Source organism: Mesocricetus auratus, unplaced genomic scaffold (genome assembly GCF_017639785.1).
Source record: "Mesocricetus auratus isolate SY011 unplaced genomic scaffold, BCM_Maur_2.0 Super-Scaffold_100691, whole genome shotgun sequence".
Lineage (NCBI taxonomy): Eukaryota > Metazoa > Chordata > Mammalia > Rodentia > Cricetidae > Mesocricetus > Mesocricetus auratus.
The window spans coordinates 48,653,508-48,672,494 of record NW_024429267.1 but is presented as its reverse complement, the minus strand read 5'-3'; the positions used below and the strand labels follow the sequence as shown (position 1 = coordinate 48,672,494).

At 42.4% G+C, this 18,987-nt stretch overlaps 1 protein-coding gene across 3 annotated transcripts in view; it reads right to left on the bottom strand.

Annotated features, from left to right (window-relative positions):
* Window positions 1–18,987, bottom strand: part of Trank1 (tetratricopeptide repeat and ankyrin repeat containing 1) — a 78,452-nt gene that overhangs the window by 45,114 nt on the left and 14,351 nt on the right. For 2 of the 3 annotated variants that reach the window (XM_040739543.1, XM_040739544.1), the window contains exons 2-7: window positions 9,351–9,477; window positions 5,726–5,876; window positions 4,775–4,893; window positions 2,850–2,933; window positions 2,480–2,618; window positions 990–1,121 (exon numbers count right to left, since the gene is read on the bottom strand). In XM_040739543.1, coding sequence (XP_040595477.1) covers window positions 990–1,121; window positions 2,480–2,618; window positions 2,850–2,933; window positions 4,775–4,893; window positions 5,726–5,876; window positions 9,351–9,477 — 752 coding nt within the window. Of the gene's footprint in view, window positions 1–989; window positions 1,122–2,479; window positions 2,619–2,849; window positions 2,934–4,774; window positions 4,894–5,709; window positions 5,877–9,350; window positions 9,478–18,987 lie in introns of those variants that run through there. The other variant, XM_040739546.1, reaches the window with a different exon arrangement.

Here is an 18,987-nt window from a genome sequence, read left to right as displayed (position 1 = left end):
GGTAGAAGAAAAAGAATCAATTCTCAAAAGCTGTGATATCTACTTACACATATCTCACACCACACACACACACACACACACACACACACACACACACACACACGATGTTCATGTTTTAAGGAAAGGAAGACATCCCTATTTCCAATGTTGCTTGCCATCAGAAGACCACAGCTCAGCCTTGCTCACCAAATCTGCTCCAGATGATAACACCACCTGGCTTAAACACCACCATTCCTGCCACCTCCATTCCACTGACACTGAAATTCCATTACCATTGTAGAAAAACAAAAAGTTGTGTGTTTTTCTGAGACAGGATCTCACTATGTAGAGCAGACTAGCCTCCAACTAAAGAGATCCACCTGCCTCTGTCTCCCCAGTATTAAATGTATATGCCACCACACATGATGGAAAAAGAATGTTTTCTTATACGACCAAGAAGAAGTAAATAGTGACAGGTCTGAGAGTTTGGGGCAAGTGAGTATCATCAAAGAGCTCCATGGGAGTGAAAAACTTTCCTCCTTCTGAGTTCAACAAGGCTTTCCATGTCACAATAGCCAACCTCTTCAGCTATGTCAGTGTCTCTTACATGCAACCTGTATAGCACCGTGTGTATGACAGGATGTAATTCCCATGTTAGGTTCTAAGGACCATAAAAAACTATGTCGGTTGCCTGGCTCAAAGATTATCTCAGGCAGCCAATACAGATCTGGCACAAAGTAAAGTCACTTTGTAGCCTACAGTAAGGGAGGATAGGTAGGAGTGTGGACAGAAGCTTATGTTCTTGAATCATTTAACTCCACAGAAGCACTTGAAAAGCATAGGAGCCAGTGAGTCTCTTCCCACCTAACTCGTTCATGCTTGAAGCCTGTTCCCCAATCACATTTAATGCAAGGGAAAGTTTGGCCCTCTGAGACTGCCACGTATGGATCTTCTCCCATCTGCAGTCCCTGGGCCCAGAGCACAGCTTCCAGCACAGCGTCTCTACTCACGCTTGATGGAGTACCCTGGGAAGTGGGCAGCAGCAACATGCAGGACAGTGCAGCCGGACTCATCTCTGTGGTTGATGCGGCCTTTCCACTCAGGCTTGTGCTCCATTATCCACCTGAAAAGCTGGCTTTCCCCTGGCAGAAATAAGTTGCAAATAGTATTTTCTACACCAAATCAACTATATGCCCCTAAGGGATCATAATGGGGACTACAGCACACATTTCTACTTTCCAACCAAAGGTGTGAGGAGAGGGAGGCATTTGAGGATAATCTCAGGTCAGGTCCCTAGAAGACTGACAGATTCTTTCCCACGTAACTTACTGAGGGGAGAAACTCAGGAAAAAGGGTGTGAACAAAGCAAGGCAGGGCTGGGGAAGGAGTTAAGCAAGGGTTTGACCTGAGCCTCAGCTGGTCCCAGCTATTGTAAAGAGGAAACCAGACAGGGCCTTGACCTTCGGGACATAGGCAAATTTCTAATCTTCACATGTCTCCTCATTTGAAAATGGGTCCCGGGTTAGACTGCTTTTAGTCAGGCTTTACTTTTACATGTTTGTCTACCAATCCCGGTGTAAGAGGAAGAATATCACCATGTACAAAATTCTGAGTATATAAAATGTATAATGGTGGAGCACAAATAAAAGATGGAAAGATAAAGCCCCAATCCAGAATTCTCTTGGCTCCTCCTGGTTCAGAAAGATGTCAAACTTACACCTGTCAAGAAAACACAAGTTTCTATCTGAAGTGTTGGTATGAGTGTATGTATATTAATGACAGACTCAAATATTTAATTTGTAAAACAAATGACAAAACTTTAAAGAGTCGATCTTATGAAGACAGAAATCCTGTTGAGTCTAGTGACCCACACCTGTAATCCCAGGCTCTGGAAGCCAAGGCAAGAGGAACACAAATGCAAGGTCTGCCTGTGTTACAGGGTAAATTCAAAGCCAGAGAGTAACTAGCAAAACAGAGTCTCCCAATTAAAGGCTGTGAGAGTGAGAGTAGCTTAGTGGCAGACAGCTTGCCTAGCACACCTCTTTCTTCTATCCTTAGAGAGAGCGGAGGGAGGAGGAGAAAGAACAGGAGACAGTGTGTGTGTGCAGTCCTTGGCAATATAAACAACTGTATCAGTATTAGTCCATGTTCCTCTCAAGGGTCCTCCAGCCACAGTCCTAAAGTACAGCTGCAAGCCCTCTGGGCTACACAGAAAAGCATGCTGAGGGACAGAACCACACAAGGTACGTCGGTCTTAACAGTTATCTATTCCAGTACTTATCTGGATTCTACCCTTCTGTCTAGACTCTAAAAACACAAGATCTTTGAAATCTGGATCTCTGGTAACTACTAGGTGCCAGTAGAAATAAAGATGTTTTGTTCTTGCTGAAAACCAGAATGGCTTGGATATCCTACCTTCAAGTCGCTCAACTCTGGGCAGAGCCCCAGGGCTCTGAGCTGTCAATCAGTTAGGTAGGTGTGAGAAGGGGAGAACACTCACTGGCTTGGATGCAGAGCCGCATGAGGGAATGGAGAGGGTTGGGTCCTATGGTCTCAACATCTGCACCAATGGAGATGAGCCACTGAACCAGCATGGGCACTTGTCCCATTTTCTCATAAAGCCCAATGAAGGCATACTTCTGTAAAAAACAGCAGCACACACAAGCAGTGTCATGGGAGTTACTACATGAATACAAAACTTGAGCTCCTTCAACCACATATTTTTGAATTGGTAAAACATAAATTAACCACTCTCAGTCTGAGAGCACTATAAATAACACATCTACAATAAAGCAGCTACTTGGAAAGTCCTAAACACAAGTGATATGGCCTCCTATAAAAGCACATTTCTAGAATCACCCCCCCCTTACCTCAAAGAGGCTTTTCAGTGACAGCTCAGGCATATGGATATCACTTGGCAGTCGGTCTTTCTTTGCTGACAACAGTAGAAATGACTGCTTGCAAGGAAGAATAAGAAAGGATTGGCATAGTAATATTCTCTATGGCTTATTAGAGCAGAAAGGTTATTGTATGACCCAACAGCAACAAACAAAAAACAAACTTCATCTACTTTTTAAGCTACCTAAAAAGTTTGTCAGCCTGAGCCATGATAACCTGTCTCCTGGTCTAGCCATCTGACTGGCTGACTATAAGCAAAGCTCTTCCCACATTCCTTCACAAGCTGCTAAGACAAGATTCTTTAATGTAAAGCATCGTGGTAGGCGATGAGGGCAGCCTGATGTCACACAAACCTAAAATTCCAGGCTCTGTATGATCAAGTCTAGAGATACCTTCCTCATACACATCCCTGGCAATGGACTAGAGGCATAGAAACTCAGACTAAGGCCACATTTTGCTTCTAGATCCTATCACTTTAGTGTAGAGTCAATGCTTGTCTTTCACAGGCCCACTGTCCATGCTCAGACCCAGATAGTGTATTCAAGGATCTGACAGTCATGATCACTAGCCTGGCTTTTACAAGATGACTCAGTCTCCAGTACTTGAAAACTACCTAGACATCAGGATGTTGGGCCTGTCCCTTTGGACTGGATTCCTTAGCCTTCCCTTGATGGTGTAAGATGACAATATCCGATTATTATAAAACTCCCTAGCTCAGCAGTTAGAGAAATGGCTCAGTGGTTAAGAACACTGTCTGCTCTTCCAGAGGACCAAAGTTCAATTCCCAGCAACCACATGACAGCTCACAACCATTTGTAACTCCAGTTTCAGGGGACCTGATGTCTTCTTCTGCCTGCCATGAGTATCAGGCAAGCCTGTAGCACACAGACATACATGTAGGCAAAAAAGTCATACACATTTAGAAAGGAAAAAATTTGTTAGCTCAATGCTTAGCACATTGTAAGACTTCAACACACACAACAGATTATCACTAGGTGCCTTTAATCATTCTTTTTAAATTTTCGGGGAAAAAAGTAATTTTGTAATTTACAAATGAAAATCTGAGATTCAAAGGAGAAACTATCAGACCAAAGGTAAATGGAAGATTAAGGTTCAAGGACATCTCCAGTCTCTTTTAGCTATTATTCACCACTTAGCAGGTTTGTTTTGTTTTGTTTGTTTGGTTTTACGAGACAGGGTTTCTCTGTATTGTTTTGGAGGCTGTCGGTCCAGCCTGGCCTCGAATTCACAGAGATCTGCCTGCCTCTGCCTCCAGAGTGCTGGGATTAAAGGCGTGCATCACCACCACCGCCCGGCCAATTAGCAGTTTCTTAAAACTGCACAGAAACCTAGAGTTGTGAAGATTACTCCCTCGGTAAAGTGCATGCCATACAAGTATAGGGATCTGAGTTTGGGTCCCCAGCATCCACTTAAAAATCCACACACAGAACCCTGTCTCGTAAAACCAAAAAAAAAATCCACACACAGAAACAGATATCTGTAACTCCAGAGGAGGCAAGAAAAGGCAGGTCAATCCCTGAATGTTACTGGTCAACCAGCCTAGCTGAATGATGAGTTCCGGTTCAGTGATAGATCCTGTTCAACAAAATAAGGTGAAGAGTGATTGAGGCAGACATTCAACATCAACCTCAGGGCTCCACACACAAGCACATACACATGTGAACATTTATGTACATACACCATACACATATGTACACATCACATTCACTGTACATAACAGAGGCACAGCCACACAGAGAATAAATAAGTAAAGGTTTTTAAAAGTTATTCTGATAGTAAAGTAAACAAATAATGCATTACATTTCCTTGGTACCAAGAGAAGAAATTATTTAATAGAGTATGTTTTTCTAATAGGAAAGCCACTTCCTGTACTCACATGCCATAATCCTTTCTTTGCCAATTTCTCTATTACAGATTGCCACATTTCTGTTGAAAATCCAGTAGTGAAAATATGATCAAAGCAGGGCAAGAAACTCTGCAAAACAATGGAGTCACCTGAAAGAAAATTCCAGAGTTTAGAGACTTCCAAGTGAGGGAAGTCTAGAGCCTTGAGGAAAGGTTCCCCAATGAAGACCACATAGACCATATAGAGTCAAATGTTAAGTTAAAGATCTCAGGAGGAAAACTCATCTCAAATTTAAAGTCCATGTTGACTGAATGGGGTGACAATCATTTTAAGTTTAGCCAGGGTCCTGGATACTGTCAGGGCAGTAGACTGCATCATCTCTGGCAAGGGATAAGATTCTTCTGAGCCTTCCTGGAATGAGTAATAGGGCCTGTGATCCCTGGGCAAGGAGTGTTAGAGCTATGATGTCAAACACACATTGTGAGCTGCCTCACACGACCTTTCATCAGTCCTCTAGGTTATTTTCATAACCAACAACGGGTCAGTAAGATGGCACAGCACATAAAGGCTTACTACACATTCTGGAAACTTAAGAAAATACATATACACTAAGATTAATAATGTTATTTTAAAAAGAATAACTTTTAGCATATTAGAGAAAAATATTTAAAAGTCACAGGAAAGAAAAAAATCATCTAAAACAAGTAGTATAAGTCAGAAATCTCGAGCCAGCAACAAAGGAAACTTACAGGCTGCAAAACAAGACTCCAAAAGCTTTAACTCATTAGTGTCATCAGACTTTCCTGTTTGCACAAAAGCACAGCCACTGAAGCTTCCAAGTTTCCAAACTGCTTTCTGGTAAGACCAATTTCATTCCAATTGAATATATTAGCCCCAAAAGAACACTCTGAAGTCATTTTCCCATGAGGTATTCGGGGTAAGTAACAAAGACTTAAAACACTTACTCCCAGTTTGACTTACTGCTCATAGTTGTGAAAACCCCGACAAGGAAATCAGGAACCTGCACTTGGTCTGGACTTCTCTGCAAAAGTCTTAGACCCTCAAAAAACATACGAGCAGCTTCATAAGGCTGGAGCAAGTGCAGCAAGGAGTAACCAGCTCGATAGTATCCCTAGAAAAAGACAAAATAAAGCTGTAATGTTCCCATCGTCTATGACCTGCTGCTGGAAAGAAAAGCAAGAATGCAATGTAGGGAGATCCAACTCCAGAAGCCTCACTGTGTGCAAAAAAAACTCTCCCATCTCTCACACCCACTCTCTGTCTCTGTCTGTCTCTGTTTATTTCTTTTTCTGCTGTGTGTGTGTGTGTGTGTGTGTGTGTGTGTGTGTGTGTGTGTGTGAGTGATGCTTCTGTGGAAGCCAGTGGTGAACTTCAGATACCTTATTTGTTTAACAAGGGTGCTCACTAAACCATTACAGCAAGACTGACCAGCTGGCCATCCAGCCCCCAGGATCCCCTTATTTCCCTCTCCAACTAGTGCCAGGGTTACACGTATATGAGTACTGGGGGAGGGGGGACGTCCAAACAGCAAGTACTTTCCCCTGAGTCATCTCCCAGTCCTAAGAAAGGCTTCTAAGAAGCAGCAGGCACAGGCTTCCCACATTACACTCTGTGCCGTATCATCTTACCTGTTAGGAAAGTCTCTGTGACATCTAAAATGACAGAGAGGGAAGGAGGCATGAGTATGGGGTATTGTTCATACTGCTAATCACAGTCTGGGCAGGAGAATGAAAAGAGTCCTATGGCTGGTGTTCAGGAAAAAAGTGAGACGTCTGTATAAACACAGAAGTTGTTTCTTGTTCCCTTTACTCAAAGTAAACACAGTTTTCACTGGTATGTAAGGAAAAACTGCACTGTCAGGCACTGAGAGTTACTGAGCTATGTATTATAAGCAATAAGAACAAGAGGTAAAAACATTTTTTCTATAAAGAAGAAAATTACAACTCAACAATAAGGGAAAAGAGGCCAACAAGATGGCTCAGAAGTAAAGGCACTAACTGACAGGCCTGATGACCTGAATTTGAGTTCAAGACCCACAGTGACAGTCAAGACCAACTCCCATAAGCTGTCCTCTGACGCCACATACATTAGGGCACAATTATGCCAACACTGAGAGGGGGAGGAAAAAGATAGGAAGAAAGAAAGTAAGTAATATTTAAGAGAGAGAAGAGGCTGGAGAGATGGCTCAGTGGTTAAGAGCACTGGCTCTTCTTCCAGAGGACCTGGGTTCAATTCCCAGCACCACATGGCAGCTCACCACAGCCTGCAGTTCTGCCTCCAGGGAATTCAACACCCTTTCATAGACACACAGATAAAACATAGTGTACACAGAATAATCATTTTTTAAAAAGAGGGAGAAGGCTCTGGTTACAAATACACAAGTGCAGGACTCCACGTAAGAGTAAAAGAATACTGCCTCCCTAGCTTTGTCAACTGCAGTGGCAGGGAACCACCAAGTCTACTGTCAGAATTAACAGAAAGCGGTCACAATCTGGGTTCATCAAAAAGCAAGCATTCAGAAATTCCACTTAACCATTGATCTCTCAGTATTTACTGACTGGAATTAACCTTTTTTAAATGTCTAAAGAGCTCAAGTAACAACTTGACAAAAAAGGGAAAACTACATCTGTACTGTGTTGGATTTGTTTGTTTGGTTTTGTTTTTTTGTTTGTTTGGTTGGTTGGTTGGTTAGTTTCTTGTTTTGTTTTTCCCAACCACGTGAGCTAGCACAGAATGTTCCATTTATTTGCTCCCTCAGATCTAAAATGTCATCTTTTATTCTGTAGGGGCGAAGAGGATGGGAATATTCTATCCCCAAACATGTTGTTTTGACATGAAGATTATTTTAAGATGAAGGCATTTGTGATTCAAAGTGGCAGAGTAATGCCCTCCTGGAGTGACCCTCTCCCTACATACAGGATTCTCCTGGGAGGACAGTTACCGTAAACTCCTGACTGAAGAAGCTTTTGTGTCACAGAGAAGAGCAACCGTCAGCCCTGCCATGGCTGCACACAAACCTGCTTGCTAAAACAGCCCTTACTTTCCATTTGTTTCTCCACAGGCTGCAGCCCTACACCTAAGCTCCTTTTCCCTTGTCTTTTCACTCTTGATAAAAATAGCATCAACTTTCGGGCTTGCCTCTCATTAGAATCTTCTAGAGAATACCCATAAAAATAGCAACAAATAAAATGTATGCTTTTTCCTCAGTTTAATTCACTGGGGTTTCAGCCAGTGAACTAAGAGGCTACAGAGAACAGTGAGGGGGGAGAGAAAAGAGACACCTAGGAGCTCTGAGTGAGGATGGAGGAGTGGCTAAGGCCGCTATGCTGGCAGAAGCTGGGAATATAACCACACAAGGAAACTGAGAGTATCATTCAGAACTTGCCCAGGCCACAGCCAGAACTGAGGTTATGCCAGACCCCACTACTCCCCACCTAGCATACCCCTGAGAAGTCTCAGACATGCGCTTCCATTTTCAAGCTCAGTGACTTCTAAGGTATCCATTCTCCACACTGGTGATGTAGCTCAGTAGAAGCGTGCTTTCCTAGCATGTACTAAGGGTAAATGCCTACTTACAATGCAAAATATTGAGTCATCTGTGGCTTCAACCTACCCACCTGTTCCCACTGTGCTCTGCTGACAACTATTTTGTTTAGATCTCCTTGACTCTTGCAGCCCAGGCATTGTCTCATTTTACAGCAGAGGAAGCTGAGTTTAGAGCTATACTCTCGTGCACATCAGAACATGTAAGAGGGAGTCCTGTTTGGTGGTTTCCCAGTTTACGGAGGAGCCTTTCTCAAGTACTCAGACCACTAATTTTAACACTTCATAGTCTGTTGCCTCAGATAGCTACGGACAACTGCTTCACTTAAAGCCTCATATTTTACTTCCAGGCTACTCTCTTCAGTTTGAGTATGAATTACTCAGGGTCTGACATAATGTCTCCCACTCCTTTTGTGTGTCTTGAACACCAATGATGAAGTTGCCTTACAGGGTAGTCACTCAGGACATTTCAACTGAAAAAAGCATCAAATTGGTGCTTACCAGACTGGGCATAGTGGTGTGTGCCTTTAATCCCAGCACCCAGGAGGCAGAGACAGGCAGATTTCTTTGAATTCAAGGCTAATCTGGGCTATACAGTGAGTTCCCGGCCAGCCAGGGCTGCATAGTAAGAGCCTGTCTTAAAAAAAAAAGTGCACACACACACCACCTCTTAATTGACCTTTGGCAACAGCTTTAAAGGGTCTCACTAGCCTCTCCAACTTCCCTCTCCCATCAAAGGTCTGCTTTCTACTGACCTGCCATCTCAAGTGGAGCTTTGCTAAAGTGAAGCTCAGGCATCTTCGGCTAACTACAGCTGGTCTATGGAGCTCCCCCAGCCTCTCACTGAGCTCCATCTACCAGGGAGGCAGCACGTTTCAACACTCACCATCCCTGTCTGTACTCCTCTGGAGGCAAGGCTCCCTTACCCCACAGACCTCTGAAGAGCAAGTGCATTCAAGGAGAAGCAATCCCAAAAGATGCACTTTGACAAGAAGAAAGAAAAACGACAAAGGAGGAGGGAAGCGACCACCGCCAACCATACCTTCACATAGGTTGGGTCCCATTGCAGACACTCCTTGGCAGCAAGAAAAGCCTCGTTCCATTTCCCAAGGCTGTAAAATGCATTGGATTTGTTGCACAACAGCACGGCCAATTCCCGAGGGGGAGCCCTGTGAGCAAGAACAACCCAGAAATCAGTAAAGCCATCATTCTACAAATTCAGGGCACAGTCCTCACAGCTACCACTCTGGAACTGGCTGCTGTCACCAGGCAAAGGGCTTTAGTTAAAATACCTGCTATGCATATGAGATCTGTCTTTTGTAATCCCCTAAAAAGACCGGAGCATTCACAACATGTAAACCTACATTTCCCTGCTCCTAAATACTCCGTTCATACTTTCAATGACAAATGCTTTCAACATCTTAATCCTATCCCCCACACTTAATCACTGCAAATGTCTTTATCTGTAGAGAATGGTGGTGGAAATGTAAAAATGATGATGCTATGTAGATGGGATGGGAAGGCATTCCTACCAAGCCTTTAAAGAGTACTTATGTGGCATAACCCATTCCACATGCACACCATATCATACAAGAACCTCTTAAAACATATGATTACACAATCTCCACTGCCAACCCTAAGAACAGGCTATAGACAAGTGGTCTCTGCAGGCTTGAAGGCAGGCTCTACAGGCAGGCAATTTCAGGGAACTTGTACCCATGTGTGCTCAAAAGTAAGTCAAGGTTTCTGGGTGAATGAGGCACTACCTCCTAACTCCTGCTTGTAAGGAGGGGCACAGATGGAAGACAGCCAAAGAGAGGTTCTCTGAAGAATGGCAGGGCAAGCACCACCATGCCTGCACCCAGAGCATACAGGGCAGCATGGGTAGTGTTGAAAGAAAAAAGAAGGTTCCAAATGCACCACAGTGTCAAGGAAAACTGGAATGTTAGACAGACAGAGGGAGAAAAAACAAGACTTGGACTTCTTTTCATTTTATAAGTGTAAAAATAACAAGTCACTATGCAAAAGAATTATCTACATATTGTAGATAAAAAACAAAAAAACTGCAAAAATTATCTGTTACTGTTCCCATTCTCAACCTTCTGTATGTCTGCCTTCATTAACTTCCCAATTGTCCTTCCAAGTGAAGGGATGTAACCCCAGAGACACACAGGAGGCACTGGGCCAGCAGCAGATAATAAGCAGACAGAGAAGGGAATAAAAGATGGGAAATCTCTCACAAAACAGAAAAGACTTTGGATGAAGGAGACCCCCACTACACAGATGACACCTACCATGGGAGGGACACAGCACTTACTCTCAGAGATCCCCTCTGTCCCCCACCCTCACTCCCAGCAAAGCAGCAGCACTGCTAACCCAAGATTTCTGGCCTCCAGAACCATAAGAGAACAAATCTACAATCTTAAGCCACTAAGTGTGTAGTAATTTGTCACTGTGGCAACAGGAAACCAACAGAACAATAATGCTGAGGTACCACGTGCTTTTTCATGCAAACAGGGAACTTTCCAGAAATGACATATCTTCATGCATCTAATATTGCTATTTTAATTTTATTCCTATGTGAAATGAACTTTTGTAATTAATACTTTAGATTAGCTTATCAAGTTATAGGCTTCATCATACTATTTATGTATTTGTCACTATTCCTTGTTCTTATTTGTTCTCCTCCTTCCTACTGCCCTCCCTTGTATCCACATCCTACCCTGGCTACGTCCCTTCCTTCATTCAGAAGTCCCCCAATATTTTAATACATTAATGATTATTTTTCTAAGTTTTGAGTTATAACAGACTATATTGGTAGTCATAACCTACAGAAATAAAGACTCTCAAATATTTCTGAGTCTGTTACGTGCTAAGGTTGAAAACAGGTCTTCTAAAGCTGAAGAGGTGAGGTGGTATGGCCCTATGACCAGGGGTAAATGGCAGAGAAAATCAGCACGATGAAAGCAATGACAATGAAGAAACTTGTCACCCCATAAACTATGATCCTTAAAGCAGATGGGAAAGGAGGTTCTGCTGTGTTTCCCTGTTCCAATAGCATCCCTTGACTTTCTGTACTAACACTAAATAGAGGACAACAGGAGGTGGTATGAGAAAAGAAACATAACCCAGGTAAGAAATATGCAGAAAACATAGACAACCAAGCCCTAGCTCACTCAAAAGGAAACAAAGGCTGCATAGGCTGAACACTCACCCGCACTGTGTAACTGCAAAAGGATCCTGATGGCTTCATTATACCGTCAGGTAGCCAAAGAAAAGTTCACACTCTTAAGAACCTGGGTGCCAGATTCTTTCAACAGGTGAGCATAAACAACTTGGCCCATGCTGCAGAAAGTGGAAGGCTGGTGAGCTGCTTGTTACAGGCCCATGTGGGCTACAGTCTCCTTCATCCCAGTTCTGTGGCACCCACAGAAGCGGTTCATTCTAATCCCAAGCACCTTGAGAGCACACTCTGCCCACACCTCCTGCCTCAGCAGGAGGTCTGAGAGGAACTTTCCTTTCTCAGTTGCCTTGAGGCAAGAACATTCCATTTACTCAGTGGCCTGCTAGAAGCTGTTTCCAAGCACAGGACATGTATTCTAACAGGTGCTGAGCACTAAGACAGTCACATCCACTTGTCACCACAGCTCATAAGGAGGCATTGTTCCCACTGCTCACATGTGAAAACAAGCTCAAGGAGCTTCAAGTCACTTGCCTACGCACCTGCAGGTGACGCTGTCCATTTTTCTTACCCCAGATCTGATCAATTCCAAGTTTCTGACTTAGAGCCTATGCATTTTAGGACAAGTAAAATTCAGCAGATAGTCCTTCTTTCCCTTATAACATACTGACACAGAAATGCACTGTAGTTCTAAAGACCTCATCTGTAAGTGGTTAGGAAATGGGGCCACAGCTTCTCCAGGCCCTTCCTTCTTAAAACCGTATTAAACAGGCCTGGGAACATTTGACCCAGAAGTTGCTTATATCCTCCAAAAAGTCCTTCCTCTTTCCAGACATAGTCTGGTCACTGTTGCAGCTCTGTTACCTAGTATACCAGGCCATTTAAATAACTATGGTCGAACCATTTGAATGCCAGACATGGAAAGCACACAGATGACCACCTCAGATTTGTCTCAAAGGTTGGGGAAAAGGGTCTGGCAGCCCTAGCTACATGACAGGGACCCTAAATATGTTGAACAAAGACATAAGCCTGAGAAAGCCTTAAAAAGCAACTATCAAGGAGACAGGATTCAAAAGAGGTATGCCTTCCAGTATGGTAGCAATGAAGACAAAATGGAAGGGAGCATATTAAATACTAACAATGCAGTAACCCATGTATACCATAGACCTATGGGTCATGAAGTCTGTTGAGTGTCTTGTTGACCAAATCAATCATTGGTATGTACTAATTCTCATTGCTTTTATCATTTAGTCTTGTCAAGGAGTTGAAAGGACTAGAATTGAGCAGGTGGGATGGTGGCTTAGTTTAGACACACATGAGCTGGCTGGGAAGGAAATTTCTGAACCTCATTACATGCCTTAGGTAGAACTTTATGAAAATGAGGTCCATGACTCATATACAAGTCAAAACACAAAACTCAACCCACACTTGTCATTTATACAGAAATGACTAAAGAGGACATGAGAAAATGTCAAGAACTGACTTACAAGGAGACAAAGCAATGTGTTTCTCTTTCCTATACTGCCAGCCATTTGCCAACAAAAAATTATCAAACTGACCATCACCAGAGAGCTAGAACATGAAAATCCTCACAACTATCCTTTAAAAATACTTTCTATTGATAGAAATTTCCAACCAACCAGCTGTGGTAGTTTATTATAATGCCAGCACTCTAGAGGCTAATGCAGGATAGTGAGTTTGAGGTCAGTCTTCATTACACAATGAGATAAAAATGATTTAAAATTTGAGGGAACTGTTCACAGGGGGAAATTGCCTCATAGTTGTTTGGGTTATTTTTGTTTAAATATTTATTTATTATTATGTATACAGTGTTCTGCCTCCATGTATCCCTGCAGGCCAGAAGCAGGCACCAGATCTCATCACAGATGGTTGTGAGCCACCATGTGGTTGCTGGGAATTGAACTCAGGTCCCCTGGTAGAGCAACCAGTGCTCTTAACTGCTGAGCCATCTCTCCAGCCCTAGCCTCATAGTTGTTTACCACAGTGAAAAACTGAAAATAATTCTAAATGTTTCATCATTCCTAACAGATATAAGTCAATTATAGATTGCCTATACCATACATCAGCTATTTTAAAAATCATATAACGGACATTTAGTAACACAGCGAGTTAGTAAAGGAAATATATGGCCTACACAAAGTCATATAATCCCAAATTAGATTTTCAGTAGATAATGTATTGAAAATATGACAAAATGGCAGCAGTCACACCACTGAGACTAAGTATAGTTTGGGTTTTCCTCATAGTTTTTCCTGAATTTTCAATACTTTACAGTGTGTGACCTTCATAATCAGATCATAAATGTTGTCAAAACGAGAGTATAAGAGTGTATCTGAATTCCAGCACAAATGTTTCTCTGATATTTCCAAGTACATGACATTTGTCACTTGGGAATGCTTTCACAGTTAGGTGCTGCGTGGGCTAAGACGAAGACAGTCCCTCCCCACATTCTGTATCACCTCTGTGTCTCGGGTTAAAATGAAAGAGCCTGACTACAGTAGAGACTGCAACCGCAGACAAAAATCTTTCAGCTCCCTGAATCTCTGCTATGGGATTTCCAAGGCCTGGACAATAGGACTCTCTGGTTCTTTATTAAAAAAATAATAATAAGTTGATAATTCAAACATTTTGTGGGGCTGGAGAGATGGCTCAGGGTTAAGAGTCAATACCCACATGGCAGCTCATAACTGTCTATAATTCCAGTCTTGAGGGATCTAACGCCTTCTTCTAGCCTCCTCTGGCCCTGCATACACAGAATGTACAAACATACATAAAAGCAAAACACCATACACATAAAAATAAAGAAATCAGCCAGGCGTTGGTGGCTGCACGCCTTTAATCCCAGCACTCGGGAGGCAGAGGCAGGTGGATCTCTGTGAGTTCGAGGCCAGCCTGGTCTACAAAGTGAGTTCCAGGACAGCCTCCAAAGCTACAGAGAAACCCTGTCTCGAAAAACCAAAAAAAATAAAAAAATAAAGAAATCATTTTAAGTGACTTTTTAAACATTTTATCAACTAGTTCTTTGGACAAGGGCGATATTTTGGCTTTGAGTACTCTGAAATCTGATTTGATCTTTTTCCTCTGTGAGACAGTCTTTGACTTCCTTTATCTTTGTGTCGCTTTGTCATAGAGTGAATTCATAGAAAAGAACAGAGAAGTGGGTCTATACTAGCCTATTACAGCTATCCATGCAGTCTGGAGTCCCCATCATGCGGGGTCTAGTTAGACAGAACTGCATTGTGGATACCTGAAACTACAGCAATGAAAACTGGATGAGGTTACCTTCTCACCTTGTCTTACGCATTACAAGTCTGGCTTTGTGACCAAAAACCAGTCTCTGTTCTCTGCCATAAAAGAGACAGAGGTGTTAGCCTGTGTCTTCTCAACCAGCCCCAGAGTTGGGAATTCAGGATCTCAAAGACATTAATCAGATTTCTGCTCTCAGATGAGCTTGTCTTAACTAGGAGACTTCATTCCAGAGGGAATGTCACTTGCCCTGGCTTTTGCTAGCCTGGTTGGTGCTTTGGAAACACTCAGTCAGAATCACCTGCCAGGTGTCACAAATTAGTGTATCTCATATGTTCATGTGCAGCCGGAGACATTTGAACACAACCTTTAAGCACCTGTGGCAAAAAAGTCTTTACCTAGACTGTCCTAGTCTGTCTCTGAGAGTAAATTTTAGATGGTGACTGCCACAGCTTCTCGAGCTTCAAAACAGATCTGGCTTCTCTGGCCCAGCTATCACTCTTACTTCACTACCTGCTGACAGCCTGTTTGTGACAATTAACATGTTTAGCTTTTGCTTTGGTTCCCATATACCCCAACTTACAATTCTCTTTGCATTTAATTTTGCGTGTCTCATCACAAAAATGTTACGTGATAATGGAAAGCTCTCAATGAATTTTGGCCAGAATGGCCAAATGTTCAAAGCCCTGCTGTCCCCTGCCACATGAATTTAAGGATACAGAGGGAAGGTAGGGGTGGAGAAAGAGAAGCCCTTCAGTTCTTCTCACTCAAATCTTCTACCTCTCAATTGTTCTTTTAAAACCCATCATACATTCCTCTTTTAGTAAATGCTTCTTAGTTGAGAATAAAGAAGGGGGAAATTGTTCTGAACTATTATGATTCCTCAATTCGGCACACCACTGACAGTTTCTGATTTGCTCATCTTTTTTGTTTTGATTTGGTTTTGGTTTGTTTTTCAAGGCACGGTTTTTCTGTGTAGTCCTGGTTATTCTGGAACTTGCTCTATAGACCAGGCTGGCTTCAAACTCACAGAAATCTGCCTGCCTCTGCCTCTGGATTGCTGGGATTAAAGGTTTGTGTCACTACCGCCCAGCTGATTGACTCTTAGAAGCTCTTTGTGACTTGTCACCGCTAAGGATAAACATGGGTTACCTGGAATTTGCATACAGGCCAGTTGAAGGGTGAGAGTCGCAGAATAGGGCTGGACAAAAATCTGAGTTACAAACACATTTTCAGCTAACAGAGGCTACACTCTTGCTCCAGTTGTAGAAACCAACTTCTTGTTTGTTTTGGTTTTGTGTATGGCTTAGAGTTTGAGCCATCTGCTTGGATATGCCTTTGGTTTAAAACTTTGGTTAATATTTACAGTATTATATAAACTTTTGTTCACTTTTTTCTCCAGAGTTGAAATGAAGCTATATATCAAAAAAAGGCAATAAATTATTTAACACATTTCAAAGACAAGCCACTGAAATAAAAACCTGGAGATTTTTTTTTAATTTTCATCTTGGCTACAAATCACTCCACGTTAAGGAAAATTTCAATACAACTGGCCAGAAAGTTCAGAGCCTCACTGTCACTCACGCTATAGCACAAGATGAGAAGAGAATTAAAAGTGATTGAATTTGTTCTACAAACTGTCCTGAATACACCTCTAAAAATGACTTGAAGTCTGTTTACTGATCTCAGAATGTAAGAGGCCTGGCAGAAAAGACGATATTCTCAGTAGTTACTCAAATCCCTTCTTTTGGTTATAAGACTACTGAAACAATGGTCCCCAGGAAATTAGAATTTCCGGCTGGGCAGTGGTGGCTCATGCCTTTAATCCCAGCACTCAGGAGGCAGAGGCAGGAGGATCTCTTTGAGTTGGAGACCAGGTAGTCTATAGAGAGAGTTCCAGGACAGCCTCCAAGCTACAGAGAAACCCTGTCTTGAAAAACCAAAAAAAAAAAAAAGAAAGAAATTAGAATTTCCCCGGAGTCTCCCCCTGGAAGAAGAAGGCTGAAGCTTGGTACCAGCCAGAGAGGGAAGTTGTCTCTGTGAAAGAAAGAAATTACACACGCTTCTGACAATATCACACTACCTGGCAGGAAGAGACCAGAGCCAAAACAATGATTGGTCAATGAAGGGTGTGTTCACACCTTGACTATAACTGCATAGCTATGCATACCTCTAGTCCTCTACATAAACCATCGATAAGTCAGGACATCAGACACTTGGGTGGGCATAGGCAAGATGCCTGTAGATACTTTAAAAATAAAAAAAATAGCCGGGCGGTGGTGCACGCCTTTAATCCCAGCACTCGGGAGGCAGAGGCAGGCGGATCTCTGTGAGTTCGAGGCCGGGCTGGACCGACAGCCTCCAAAACAATACAGGGAAACCCTGTCTCGTAAAACCAAAATAAATAAAAATTAAAAATAGAAATAGATTAATATGTCAGGGCATTAAAAAAATGACACTGCCTGCTCCCCCCCCCAAAAAAACAGAAACATTTACCTAGTGTTTACCCTAGCTATTTAATCAATGCATGTTTCTCAAAACTTCTTGGTAAAAGCACACTATTCTTCTCTGATCTTAAGATACAAAAGGCCCAGTCCCACTTAAGAAACTTTCAAAATGAAAACCCTGATGATTCTCAGGAGAGGGAAAGGGTTAAAAGGCATTTGTTGTCCATCTCATTTAAAACCTGACAAGGATCATTTGTTGGGGTTTTTTTTCCAATTTTCTTATTTTTATGTGGATGAGAGCTCTGCCTGAAGTATGCCCATGCACTATGTATGCACAGGGTCCACAGAAGCCAAAAGAAGGCATCAGATCCCGCACTCCCCCCTTGTGAGCTGCCATGTGGGAACTGAACTCAGGTCCTCTGTTAGAGCAGCCAGTACTCTTAACCACTGAACCATCTCTCCAGTCCTGGAAATGAGATGTTTTAAAAGATTTTTGTTTGTTTGTTTGATCTCTGGTTAATTCAATTTAAATGAAAGTTAATACTCAATAAGGTCAGCTTACAATAGACTTGTGTTTACCATAACTCTTCATAACAGTCATGTATGGAATCTGCCTAAGTGACAACCAATAGATGAACGGATAAAGAAAATGTGCTACAGAGGCTACAGAGATGCCTCAATGGTTAGGAGCACTGGTTGCTCTTCCAGATAACTTGGGTTTAATGCCCAGCACCCACACAATTGCTCATAACACAACCACCTATAACTCTAGTTCCAGGAGATCCAATGCCCTCTCCTGGTCTCCACTGGCACTGAACACACATAATATACAGACATACATGCAGACAAAACATCCACACACATAAAATGAAAATAAAGTAAACAAATTTTTTGGTTTTTCAAGACAGGGTTTCTTTGTATTGCTTTGGAGGTTATCCTGGACTCTCTCTATAGACCAGGCTGGCCTCGAACTCACAGAGATCTGCCTGTGCCTGCCTCTGCTTCTGCCTCTGCCTCCCAAGCACTGGGATTAAAGCCGTGAGCCATCAATGCCCAGCTAAAGTAAACAAATTTTTATCTACTGATGAACAGAGAACAACTGTTTGAGATATATACATTGTAATATTAGCCTTTAAAAAAGAAATTCTGACATAGTCTATACCATGGATGAACCATGAAGACAGTATGTTGATGAAATAAACCAAACACAAAGGGATATACAATGTATGATTCCATTTCTCTGGGGTACCACTGTAGTCAAATTCAGACACAGAAAGCAAAATGAGGTTTCCTGGAGTGGGGAAAAGGACAAAGGGAGAGTTATTAGGGACATGAAGGTTCAGCTTTACAAGTGAAAGCATTCTCTAGATCAGCTGGACAAGATGATGGAAATCCTGTCTCAAAATTGAAAGGTAAGATGGTAAACTGCAGCGTGTGTGTGTGTGTGTGTGTGTGTGTGTGTGTGTGTGTGTGTGTGTGTGTGTGTGCAGTAGTGATGTGTGTGTGTGAGTGTGTGTGTGTGTGTGTGTGTGTGTGTGTGTGTGTGTGTCAGGGCTAGTGATCAAACCAAGGCACTGAACCACTTAAGTAAGCACTCTACCACTGAGCTTGCCACCCCAGCCCTTGGTCTTGTTTTATAACTTAACCCTTCCAGCTGTGGATCTCACTAAACTCCATCTTCTGAATGATGGGATTACAGAAGTGTCACCATACCCCATCTGCTTTGCATTTATCTTTTGATTGTTTTCTAACTAAAAAATAAACAGATGTTCAGATAAAATACA